This window comes from Mauremys reevesii, unplaced genomic scaffold, assembly GCF_016161935.1.
Source record: "Mauremys reevesii isolate NIE-2019 unplaced genomic scaffold, ASM1616193v1 Contig8, whole genome shotgun sequence".
Classification (NCBI taxonomy): Eukaryota; Metazoa; Chordata; order Testudines; family Geoemydidae; genus Mauremys; species Mauremys reevesii.
The window spans coordinates 82,436-94,843 of NW_024100895.1; the positions used below are offsets into that span (position 1 = coordinate 82,436).

At 51.4% G+C, this 12,408-nt stretch overlaps 1 protein-coding gene across 1 annotated transcript in view; it reads right to left on the reverse strand.

Moving 5' to 3' along the window:
- Positions 1-782: 782 nt before the first annotated feature.
- LOC120394845 (H-2 class II histocompatibility antigen, E-S beta chain-like) overlaps positions 783-12,408 on the reverse strand; it is a 91,098-nt gene continuing 79,472 nt past the window's right edge. The window contains exons 4-6 of the mRNA XM_039519005.1: positions 2,098-2,208; positions 1,509-1,532; positions 783-1,141 (exon numbers count right to left, since the gene is read on the reverse strand). Of these exons, the coding sequence (XP_039374939.1) occupies positions 1,128-1,141; positions 1,509-1,532; positions 2,098-2,208 (149 nt within the window). The 3' untranslated portion in view covers positions 783-1,127. The remainder of the gene's footprint in view (positions 1,142-1,508; positions 1,533-2,097; positions 2,209-12,408) is intronic.

Below are 12,408 nucleotides of genomic sequence, written 5' to 3' on the forward strand. Positions count from 1 at the left end.
GGGGGAATGGAAATGCTTAGCTGAAATCATGTATAAAGAGAGAGAGCTGTTTGTATCAGTGTGCAGGATTTGAGATTGCTATGTCTCCCTGGCACCTTATTTGGGCTCAAATAAACCTGGTTTTGCTTCTCCACCCTGGTGTGTTAATTAGTGCGGCGCACACCGGGCAACGAACCCCCACTGTTGCTGTCCTCGGCCCTCTGTGCCGGCAACAGGGGGATGGGGCTTTGACTCCCTGGGGGGTTCGGACCCCTGGATAATAACTGCCCTGCCCCATCCCTGAGCTGCTCCCCTGCCCCATAGCCCAGCTCACTGACAGGGCTCCCCCCCAGCCCAGCCCTGTCTCTGCCCCCCAGGCCGGGGCGTCCGAGCTGCTGGGCTCCCCTCCTGCAGCTGCCTCTCCCCTGGGAAAGGGGCTTGGGCCTCCCGCTCCCCACGGCCTCCTCCCTGCTGCCCCCACCCCTGGGGAAGGAACCGGTCTGCACTGGGACTGGAAACCCACCGCCCCCCCCCAGGAGTCACCCCACCCCCAGAGCCCCCCTCTGGGGTCCTGCCCCCTCCCTCCAGTCAGACCCGGCCCTGCCCAGGCCCCTCCCCAGCACAACCCCGATCCCTCCAGCCGCTGAATGGCCCCATGGTGTGTCTGGGGAGTCCCCTCCCCAGGGCAGCTGGTCTGTGCCCTGCGTCCCCTCCCCCCCAGCCAGAGCCCAGTTGCCCCAGCCCTGTCCCGGCCCCGGGGGAGCAGTGAGCACAGAGCCGGTGGGGGCTGGGATGATTTATTAGGGTGCAGCAGTTCTAACTGCGCCGGCCCCTGTCCGGCTCACCCCAGGCTGCGGAGCAGCGTCCCCCAAAGCTTCCCCGAGGGCAGCAGGGTCAGCGAGAGGGAACGTGGGGCTGGGCTGGGGCAGGGAAAGGGTTAACGCAGGAGGGGTCGCCCCGGGCCCTGCAGGGACTGAGGGGCAGGGACGGGTCCCCGGGGGGGCAGTGCGGGCTGGAGCCGGGCAGAGCACGGGGAGCAGACGGGGACAGGAAGGGACCGGCCCAGGTTCTGCATTCTCCGGGCTGGGCGAGGGGCTGGGACAGACGGACGGAAACTCCTGCCGGCCGGGGGATCCGACGCCCAGGATCTAACGCAGGAGCCCTGCAGGGAGAGGGGAGAGAAATCAGCCCCTGGCCGTGGGGCTGGTGGGACGGACAGGAGATTTTCTCTGCCAGGCCCCAGGGCACCCCAGGGACTCTGCCTGGCAGCCGCAGGGCTGGGTGATGCTCGGCAGGACCCAGGACCCTCTGCCCCCGGGAGCAGCTCGGGGATCGGCCTGAACGGGGACCGAGGGAGCCGCAGCCTCCTCCTCCGTGGGGCCAGCGCCCCATTGCCCAGCTGCCCAGGGGCTGAGCCGGGCGGGTGTCACGGGCCGAGGGGCAGAAGCAGCCGCCCCACGGGTGCCCCAGGCAGCCTGTGCTCAGTGTGGGGGGAGGCGGGTGTAACGGGGGAGGGGGATTGAAATTACCTGCAGGTTGGGGAACGGGGCGCCCTGAAAAACAGAGAGAAACATGGTCAGAGCCCTGGGCAGGGGGAGCCGGTTCCTGGGGGTCAGAGCTCCAGCCCCTGCCCCACGGCATGGAACGCCCCCCACTAGGAACCCAGCCCCCTCCGGCCCCCAGACCTGGGGTTCCCCCCTCCCCCGTTATTACTGTAAATCCCTGTCCCAGGATCCCTGCCCCGGGGGAGGGGACGGAAACGCTCTGAGCCCCGGGGCAGGGGCAGCTCCCTGCACTGCGAGGGGTCTGGGTCTGTCCCACCCTAGGGGCTCGGCCGGGGGAGGGGAGAGCGGGAGCTCCCAGCCTGGCCCCAGGGCCCCACACTGAGATCTCCCCATGGCCCCGGCTCTGCCCCTGCCCTAGGAGGGGGGAGGGTCTGACCCAGCCCCGGGCCCAGGAGAGGAGAAGCTGGGAGGCCCCTGCCAGGCTCTGAGCAGCTCCAGCTGGAGGGAGAGAGAGGGGGGAGCCTGCAGCCAGGCCCGGATTCCCCTGAGCCCCCCCAGCCCCACATCCCCCCAGAGACACCCTGGTGCCCCGCCCCCGCCCGGAGCCGTTCACCTTTCTTATTCTTCAGGTAGATGAGGAGTCCGGGCGCCAGGAAGATCAGCCCCAGCACGAAGCCCCCGACCCCCGTCAGCATCTTGCTCCTGGCGGAGTCAGACTGCGCCTCTGAAACAGGGACATGGAACGGGCCGGGTCAGAGCCAGGGGTCCCCGGGCCGGGCTCCCGTCTGCTACAGTGACCGGCGCCGGCCGGGGCAGAGCCAGGGGCCTCCAGGCCGGGCTCCCGTCTGTGCCAGTGACCGGCGCCGGCCGGGTCAGAGCCAGGGGCCTCCGGGCCGGGTTCCCGTCTGTGCCAGTGACCAGCGCCGGCCGGGTCAGAGCCAGGGGCCTCCGGGGTGGGGTCCCGTCTGCGCCAGTGACCGGCGCTGGCCTGGTCAGAGCCAGGGGCCTCCGGGCCGGGCTCCTGTCCGCTCCAGTGACCGGGCGCCGGCCGGGCAGAGCCAGGGGCCTCCGGGTGGGCTCCGTCTGCGCCAGTGACCGGCACCGGCCGGGCAGAGCCAGGGCCTCCGGGCCGGGCTCCTGTCCGCTCCAGTGACCGGCGCCGGCCGGGCAGAGCCAGGGGCCTCCGGGCCGGGCTCCTGTCCGCTCCAGTGACCGGCGCCGGCCGGGGCAGAGCCAGGGGCCTCCGGGCCGGGCTCCCGTCTGCGCCAGTGACCGGCACTGGCCGGGGCAGAGCCAGGGGCCAGGGCCTGCAGGAGCAGCTTTGGGAGAATCTGCCCCACCTCAGAGCTCCTCCTGGTCTGGGATCACCAGAGCTCGGCTCAGTCCCTGCAGCGCAAGGTTGGATATTCCTGCCCATTGTCAGCATGAACTAGTCTAGCCCTGGATACTCCTGTGAGCCACAAAAATGGCCAATCCCTTTGTGAACCTTGCTCAGTTCTTGGGCTCAGTGACACCCTGTGGCAGTGAGTTCCACAGGCTAATTACACAGTGTGTGGGAAACGTCTTTCCTTTTACCAGGTGTGAATTTGCCCCTTTCCATTCCACTGAGTGTCCCCTTGTCCTTGTGCTGTGAGACACAGAGAACAGACGCTCCCAGCCCAGGTCAATAGATTTGGGCTCGTAGAAGTGCTCTAAAAATTGTGAGTAGGGTTGATGCTTTTGCTAAACACAAGCACACATGTAAAAATATGGATGTAACTGTTACAATTATAGAAGATATTAAAGGAACTGGCACATGAAATTGCAAGCCCATTAGCAAGAATTTTTAATGAATCGGTAAACTCAGGGGTTGTACCATACGACTGGAGAGTTGCTAACATAGTTCCTATTTTTAAGAAAGGAAAAAAAAGTGATCTGAGTAACTATAGGCCTGTTAGTTTGACATCTGTAGTATGTAAGGTCTTGGAAAATTTTTTGAAGGAGAGGGTAATTAAGGACATTGAGGTCAATGGTAATTGGGAAAAAATACAACATGGTTTCACAAAAGGTAGATTGTGCCAAACCAACCTGATCTCCTTCTTTGAGAAAGTAACAGATTTTTTAGACAAAGGAAATGGAGTGGATCTAATTTACCTCGATTTCAGTAAGGCATTTGACACGGTTCCACATGGGGAATTATTAGTTAAATTGGAAAAGATGGGGATAAATATGAAAATTGAAAGGTGGATAAGGAACTGGTTAAAGGGGAGACTACAACGGGTTGTACTGAAAGGTGAACTGTCAGGCTGGAAGGAGGTTACTAGTGGAGTTCCTCAGGAATCAGTTTTGGGACCAATTTTATTTAACCTTTTTATTACTGACCTTGGCACAAAAATCGGGAATGTGCTAATAAAGTTTGCGGATGACACAAAGCTGGGAGGTATTGCTAACACAGATGTTGGTGTCACTAGGCCTAAGTAAACCAAAGTTGTGACTGCAGGCCTGAGTGAACCAGAGGTCTTCCATGCTGTGAACTTTAGCCAGCCTAAGATGCTAACAGACTGCAAGCAAAATGTGTAACTGTCAGCTGTCTCAGCTTGCAGATGCAGGAGTTTAAAACAGCAGAAGCGGCGGGGAGGAGGGGGAGAGGGGGGAGGAAAATCTGTATGCGTTTGTGCTGTGAAGGCCAAAGATAAGCATGCGAATGGGAACTTTTCTAACACGCTGAAATGTAATGTTTAAAGTAACTGCTGTTGGGAAGGGAGGGGTGAGGGGGAAAACCGAACAAAAGGCTTACACAAACAAGGGGGGTATAAATGCTGGAATCCCGCCTGCGAGCGGGTGTGCAGGATTTGAGAATGCTTTTTCTCCCTGGCACCTTATTTGGGCTCAAATAAACCTGGTTTTGCTTCTCCACCCTGGTGTGTTAATTAGTGCGACGCACACCGGGCAACGAACCCCTGCTCTTGCTCCGCCTCGGGCCCTTTGAGCCGGCAACAGTTTTGGCGTCCCTGGGTGGGCTCGAGGCAAAATTGTGCCTTGCCCGGACTCCTCCAATGGCCGGTGGACGATGGTCACAGCCGACGCCTAGCGCGCACCGGTGCCTTTACCGGGGGCCTCGGCAGAGACGCGTCAGGCCGACCTTGGAGGACACAACGGTGCAACGCGCTCAGATAGTGGAGAAGCAGCTGTGGGCGACGGTGAGGAACCGGTCCTGTGGATAAGGTAGGAACAGTCCAGTGGTGTGGACTTTTGCCTGAGGCTCGGGACGCCCAGCCGTTGTAATTCCCACTAGACGAGAGAGCGTCCTATAGTGGGTCAAGGGCAAGCCCATGGTATGGGGCAAGGAGAGGGTAAGGTTAGTAGGGCAAGGTGTACGCCCCTAGAATGCATTCTAGCAAATTGGAAGGTATTTGGTTTGGATCCAATGAGTAAAAGTAAACTGAAAAGATTTTGTACAGTAGACTGGCCTCAGTATCAGTTAGAGGACCAGGAAAGGTGGCCACCAGAAGGATCACTTAATTACAACATGATCCTTCAATTACTTCTGTTTTGTCAGCGAATGGGTAGCTTCTGAAGCTGTTTGTACAGAGAGCTCTTGTAAAAAATCCCCCATCATATGCCCCAGAGCTGCACTGGGAGGAGAACTGTCCGTGCGGACGTCTGTCTCTGTTGGGCTCATGCCATCTGAACTTATTGACTGTGCAGCAAGATAAGATGCATCGTGGTAATAGGAAATAATGGCCTTGGGGTGTGTGTGTGTGTGTGTGTGTGTGTGTGTGTGTGTGTGTATACCAGTGTGAGTGTCCGTTACCGGAAGACGCCCAGACTACCCTGTGAAGTGATTGCTAATGATCAGGAGTATTCTAACGCAAGCCCGGTAACTAGTGGATCTTTAGGAGATCCGACCCACGGTGGGCTGACTCGGCCTGGCATCGTCCGGCGAGGAAGCTGCCTGGGTCTAGGAATGTGAGAACCCATCTTCCCTCCCCCCCTTTCTTTCTGTGTGGGCTACTGACAGTCTGATCATCTCACTGGATGCAATCGGAGTAAGCGGCGCCGTCTCCCAGAGACTAGCTGACGCTCTTTGCTGAAGGGAGGTGTAGGAGAGTCATGGTCATCCCTGTTAGTCTCTCCTGTGTGAGTGCCCTGTAGGGAGAGATCCTTAGTTTATGAGCCGCTAGCGCGGACAGGGCACCCTCTCTGTGTGTGTAAGTGGAAAATGGGTAAGGGACAGTCTAAACATTCCACCTCACCCCCTAAGGGTACCCCAGCATAGTACATGTACGTACATTGTGGTCCTAAAACCTGCAGGAATTTAAAGAATTGGAATCTTCACATGCATGAAGATCCATCTAAACAGTGCCCATTAGAAGGTACCTTCAATCTAGATAAGATCATATATCTCAGAGGAGCTTTTAATCACAAAGAAGAGCCTCTGACACAGTGTGAGCAATTTGTCTAGGAACGGGTTAATTTGAAATTCAGCTTGTCCCAGAGATGAAAAGTTGCTTTGTGTTCAAGGTCAAGAACCAGCACAGACTATGCTAAGTGCAAAGAAAAACTGCTTTCAGCCCCAGCTGGTTGTGGAAAAATAGAGACAGAGGCAAACCAAAGGCAATACAAGTTACAGAACTGAGATTGCATTTGCAAAGCTTAACGGTTCAGTGAGATCCAACAGTTTTTGCAACCCTGAAGCCGGACAGGCAGCTGACCTGAACTGGAATCTCTGAAAGAGACGCCGCAGAAGAGTCCAGGGTGTAAAAGAACAGCCCTCCCAAGAGCAGAAGCATGTTGGAAATTCTGGACAAGCTGTATACAGGATAATCTCCCATCCACCTATTCCCCCTTCTCTGACCATTATACACAGACGTGGCCAGTCTAGACATGTGTGAGTATTAAAGTGGCTTAAGGCTTGGGGCATTTATATTTTTCCTGAGTGATGTGGGAGCGTTCCCAACACTCTCCATTGTTGTTTTATTATTTTTAATGAAGCTTTAAAATTTGGTTATATGGTGTGTTTTCTTCCCAACCTCCTGCAATGTCAGTCTGATCACCTGACATGAGGAATAAATTGGTAACAGAAATTTGTCACAGTTTGGTGAGCAACTAATAATGGGGGAGCCCTGCAGAATTTACACCATCTATCTGTTTTACCCTTATTATTTTATGTTTGCTTTATTTGGTATTGTTGGTGTTATATGATAAGGATTGTATGATTAAAGGTGAGCCCTAATAGAATAAGGAAACACTATCTGGTTTTGGTGCACTATCTGGTTCTGGTTCTGTTCTGTTTAACCGGTTACTGTTGTTTTTCTGCTCTGTTCATTTGGGCGTTAGGTGTGTGGGCGGAACTGAACTTCTCGTTCGTAATTCCTCAGGGTGGAAGCCATGTGTGCGATGAAGCTCTGAGGTTGTATTGAGATCCTTCTGTCCCGCCCCCTGTACCGGACAATGTAATAGAAGTAGGAAAAATCTGGCTTAGACTGTAATTTTCTCTGCTCTCTGTGTAATTTTCTTTTCTGTTTCAGTGTCAGCAGACAAATGGGTGGGTCTCTGGGTAGACCCCCTAAAGGGGTTTGGATTGTGTGTTAAGTAAATGGCCTTTACCCAATGGCCATGTATTTTTGCCCAGGTGGCAAGCCTTACAAGGGAGGACTCGGGTAGTCTTGTAAGTAAAAATGTTTTAGGGAAAAGACCAGAAGGGTGGGGGCTAGTTGAGAAGTCCACCCTCCTAGCTAAACTGGTAGTGGAACAAGTTTGTGCCTATGAAAGGGACGGTTCAGCGAGAAAAGCAGGATCGGGCCCAGGCGGGCAGGCAACAGACAGAGAGATTGGAGAACAGGTTGGAAACTTCTGGGGGTGTAGTGGATGGAAGAAGTAAGTGAGTATAAGCATGAGAATTTCAAATACTAAGGAGGATATTTGAAATGGTGATTTGAATTGGTAAGTGGCTGTTGAAAGGGAAAAGCAAGTGATTTTTAAGGGAAGGTGAAAAGTTAACTCTGTAGTTGCTGGAGGGAACAGCAGTTGAACTTTGTAAAAATGCTAAAGAGAAAAGTTTTTGGTGTCTTTGAAATGTTTGTAAATAAATTCAGGCAAAGAAAATATGGGGTAATTCTCCTGTTTTGCCTAAAATCAACAAGAGTATTTGTATATTTTAAGTAATGATTGACTGCCCAGAAGGGGTAGATCTGTTTTTGTCTTTCAGATAATCAAAGAAAACTAATGCCAGCTGAACAGCATTCAACATATTATGCATTTACTGACAGAGTAACAATTATGTTTTGTGTTCTATGTTCTGTCTTGTGGTGTTTGTCTTGTGGCCAGAATTGTTGTGTTTAATATTTTTGTGGGATGGTCTGATTTAAAATCAAGTGGAAGGGTTGGATTGAAATGCAGATACTGGTTCTGTTCAACTTAGAATACAAAGTGTTTGGGAAAGAAACTACATTGGCCAAATCTTTTAAGTGAAAATTGTTATTAAAATTTGCATACCAACAGTCTTTAAAAGCAAGGGCTGGGGATTGTGGGAAACTATCGGACTAGAGGTTATATTAAGTAAACTTCTCAAAGTGGGTGTGCTTGTCCTGGTTTGTTTTAAACCTCTGTAATAAGGTTATTTTTGTGAAAGGGTATATGTGGCATACATTGATTAATAAGACTAATGTACTGTATAACAGCAATGTTTATGTGTTCATGGTATGGAAGAAGGTGTATGAGTGAAGAGTGAAAGTTTCCTTTGTAGGTTAAAACAAGCATAAGGATAAGGCGCTGGCCCCAGTCAAGGACACCGCTCACAGCTAAGACTTGGCTGACTACCAAGGAAAGGGGGGGATGGTTGCTGCAGTTAAACGAGATTGGTGTGCACCGGGCAGCCCACCCCCTCCTTGGGGACCTTTTGTAAATATTCAGATTGATTTTATTCAAATGTCTAAATGTTGTGGTTATGGATATGTACTAGTTTTAGTTGATGTATTTACCAATTGGGTTAAAGCTTTTTCCTGCAGGAAAGCAGATGCCAGGACTGTTGTGAAATTTTGCTTAAAGATTTTGTACCACGTTTTGGCATCCCTGTGAGTATCAACAGTAATCGTGGAACTGATTTTACTGGACAGATTGTAAAGGAGTTATGTGCAGCTTTGCAGATCCAACACAACCTTCACTGCCCTCATCACCCATAGTCTGTTGGGACAGTGGAACGCCAGAACGGGATTTTTTAAAAATAAACTGGCCAAGATTTGTGCTGAGACAAACTTAAAGTGGCCAGATGCCCTTCCTTTGGCACTGATGAGTATAAGAGCCATTCCCAATCGAAAGACTGGACTCAGCCCTCATGAAATTTTGACAGGATGCCCAATGCGACTACCAGCTGCACCCCCACTGACCCTAGCTCAGATGGACATTCATTTGATGGATGACATAATGCTTAAGTATTGTCAGGCACTAATGAAATGTGTTAAGTCTTTTTATACACAGGTGAAGGAAGCACTACCGAAGGATCCTGTGCAACCTTGCCACTCGTTGGAACCAGGAGACTGGGTCTACATAAAGATCCATCAACGAAAGACTGCCTTGGCTCCACGCTGGAAAGGCCCTTTCCAAGTCCTGCTGACTACCAACACCGCTGTGCAGTGCCAAAGACTGACTGCTTGGACCCAGGATTCTCACTGCAAAAAGACCCCTCCACCCCAGGAGAATTTTCCTACTGATGATTAGCCTATTCTTTCTTCTAGTTCTACTGTGCTTCTGGACAGCAGGGAAAAAGGACAAGGATGCTGAACCACGACTGCTTCGGGAAAGAAGAAGAAACACTCACTCCACTGACATTGCCAAAGTCCAGGAATTCCTGACTAAAAGGACATTGAGAACTGACCCTGGTGAAGAAACGAAGACTTATACACTGGCAGGAAGAAATTTGTGGGACCCATGTTTGGGCATGTGGTATTGATTGGATTTTGGGGTTTATTCTACAGGCTGTGCCCTGTGTTTTGGATAAATCCTTCGGCATGTATTGCCCTCCCTAATTGGATTTTAAATGACATTGCCCTTATCAGGTTTTCAAATCACTTCTACATACCCAGACTGCTCACAAGGGGCTGCCATTAGATTAGCACAACAGAGGGCCTGGGTTATTTCCTCTGGAAAGAAAGAGAATTGACCAAATCCCTGTGGGCTAGGGGCCACTAGTACAGCAGCCATTTGGAATATTCTTAAAAGCCAAGAATATGATAAGAAATTGGGCCAACTAGAAAAGGCCACTAGCCTTATTTTTGAAGCTCAGCTATCTTAAGTACAGGCTGGAGTTGGTGAGTTACATGTCATTTCCACCCTTAGTTCTATGGCCCAGAAGTTACTGACAGAGATGGTATTGAATATCACTGAGGCTGGGAAGGCATTGCAGTGGGATCTAGTATGTTTAGAAATTCACGATTTCGAGTGATCTTGAGCACCAGACTTGGCCCACTGCCCTTACAGACGCATCAGGAGTACCATCTGATCTGTGGTCATGGAGACATACTTGGACACTTTCTGGATGGAAGTGTGGACATTCCCAGTGCTCCTTCCAAGCATATGGACCGGTTAGGGTGGGTTTGGGCTCCCACATACCGAATCCTGCTGGGTCCATGGGGAGGATGCATATGGGACTGAATTATTCACCGGGACATCTGGGAAATTAAACCACTTGGTATACCTACCTGATTTATAGTCAGTGCCCCAATCCCTTAGTTGTTAAATGAACATTCCACTCTTTTGTCCATGCGTTCATTCCTGGGTTGGGGGTGACTAAGCTCAAAAGAACAGTTGTAAATATTTCTGCAGAACTTGCTTCATTGCTTTTTGTCTTTAAAGTTTGAGAAAACTCGCCAAAAGTTTGTTGAGTATTCTCAAAGGGGGGAATTGTTGGTGTCACTAGGCCTAAGTAAACCAAAGTTGTGACTGCAGGCCTGAGTGAACCAGAGGTCTTCCATGCTGTGAACTTTAGCCAGCCTAAGATGCTAACAGACAGCAAGCAAAATGTGTAACTGTCAGCTGTCTCAGCTTGCAGATGCAGGAGTTTAAAACAGCAGAAGCGGCGGGGAGGAGGGGGAGAAGGGGGAGGAAAATCTGTATGCGTTTGTGCTGTGAAGGCCAAAGATAAGCATGCGAATGGGAACTTTTCTAACACGCTGAAATGTAATGTTTAAAGTAACTGCTGTTGGGAAGGGAGGGGTGAGGGGGAAAACCAAACAAAAGGCTTACACAAACAAGGGGGGTATAAATGCTGGGACCCCGCCTGCGCGCGGGTGTGCAGGATTTGAGATGCTTTTTCTCCCTGGCACCTTATTTGGGCTCAAATAAACCTGGTTTTGCTTCTCCACCCTGGTGTGTCAATCAGTGCGACGCACACCGGGCAACGAACCCTGCTGTTGCTCCGCCTCGGGCCCTTTGAGCCGGCAACACAGAGAAGGACCGGGATATCATACAGGAAGATCTGGATGACCTTGTAAACTGGAGTAATAGTAATAGAATGAAATTTAATAGTGAAAAGTGCAAGGTCATGCATTTAGGGATTAATAACAAGAATTTTAGTTATAAATTGGGGACGCATCAGTTGGAAGTAACAGAGGAGGAGAAGGACCTCGGAGTATTGGTTGATCACAGGATGACTATGAGCCGCCAATGTGATATGGCTGTTAAAAAAGCTAATGCGGTTTTAGGATGCATCAGGCGAGGTATTTCCAGCAAAGATAAGGAGGTGTTAGTACCATTATACAAGGCACTGGTGAGACCTCATCTGGAATACTGGGTGCAGTTGTGGTCTCCCATGTTTAAGAAGGATGAATTCAAACTGGAACAGGTTCAGAGACGGGCTACTAGGATGATCCGAGGAATGGAAAACCTGTCTTATGAAAGGAGACTGAAAGAGCTTGGCTTGTTCAGCCTAACCAAAAGAAGGTTGAGGTGGGTGTGACGAAGTGGGACTGTTCGTACTGGGGACTGGGTACAGATCCTAAGTATCTAGCAGCAAAAGCCCATGCAGCAAATGCCTGACACTCTGTCTCCTAGCAACTGATGGCCGGGCCCCTCCCTGCAAAGGTGCTGGCTAAAGGTGTTGGAGACAAAGGGGTCAGGTGACCTCCTGGCCCGGGAAAGAAGCGGAGGAGAGAGGAGGGGCCGGAGGGGGCTGGGGAGACTGAAGTTGGCTGGGGAAAGAGGGGAAGCAGGGAGAGAGGGCTCTGATCCCCGAGGGGGGCTGTGAGGCCCCAAGATGGACCTAACCGGGGGGATCCAGTTATCTGTGCCTGCAAGACCTGTCCTGGACTGTGTTCCTGTCGTCTAAATAAACCTTCTGCTTTACTGGCTGGCTGAGAGTCCTGGTGAATCGGCAGGGAGCCCGGGGGTACAGGGCCTGACTCCCCCACACTCCGTGACAGGGGGATATGATTGCTCTTTATAAATATATCAGAGGGATTAATATTAGGGAGGAAGAGGAATTATTTAAGCTTAGTAACAATGTGGACACAAGAACAAATGGATATAAACTGGACACTAGGAAGTTTAGACTTGAAATTAGACGAAGGTTTCTAACCATTAGAGGAGTGAAGTTCTGGAACAGCCTCCCAAGGGGAGTAGTGGGGGCAAAAGACACATCTGGCTTTAAGACTAAGCTTGATAAATTTATGGAGGGGATGGTATGATGGGATAGCCTAATTTTGGCAATTAATTTGGCAATTGATCTTTGATTATCAGCAGGTAAGTATGCCCAGTGGTCTGTGATGGGATGTTAGATGGGTTGGGATCTGAGTTACTACAGAGAATTCTTTCCTGGGTGCTGGCTGGTGAGTCTTGCCCACATGCTCAGGGTTTAACTGATCACCATATTTGGGGTCGGGAAGGAATTTTCCTCCAGGGCAGACTGGCAGAGGCCCTGGAGGTTTTTCGCCTTCCTCTGCAGCATGGG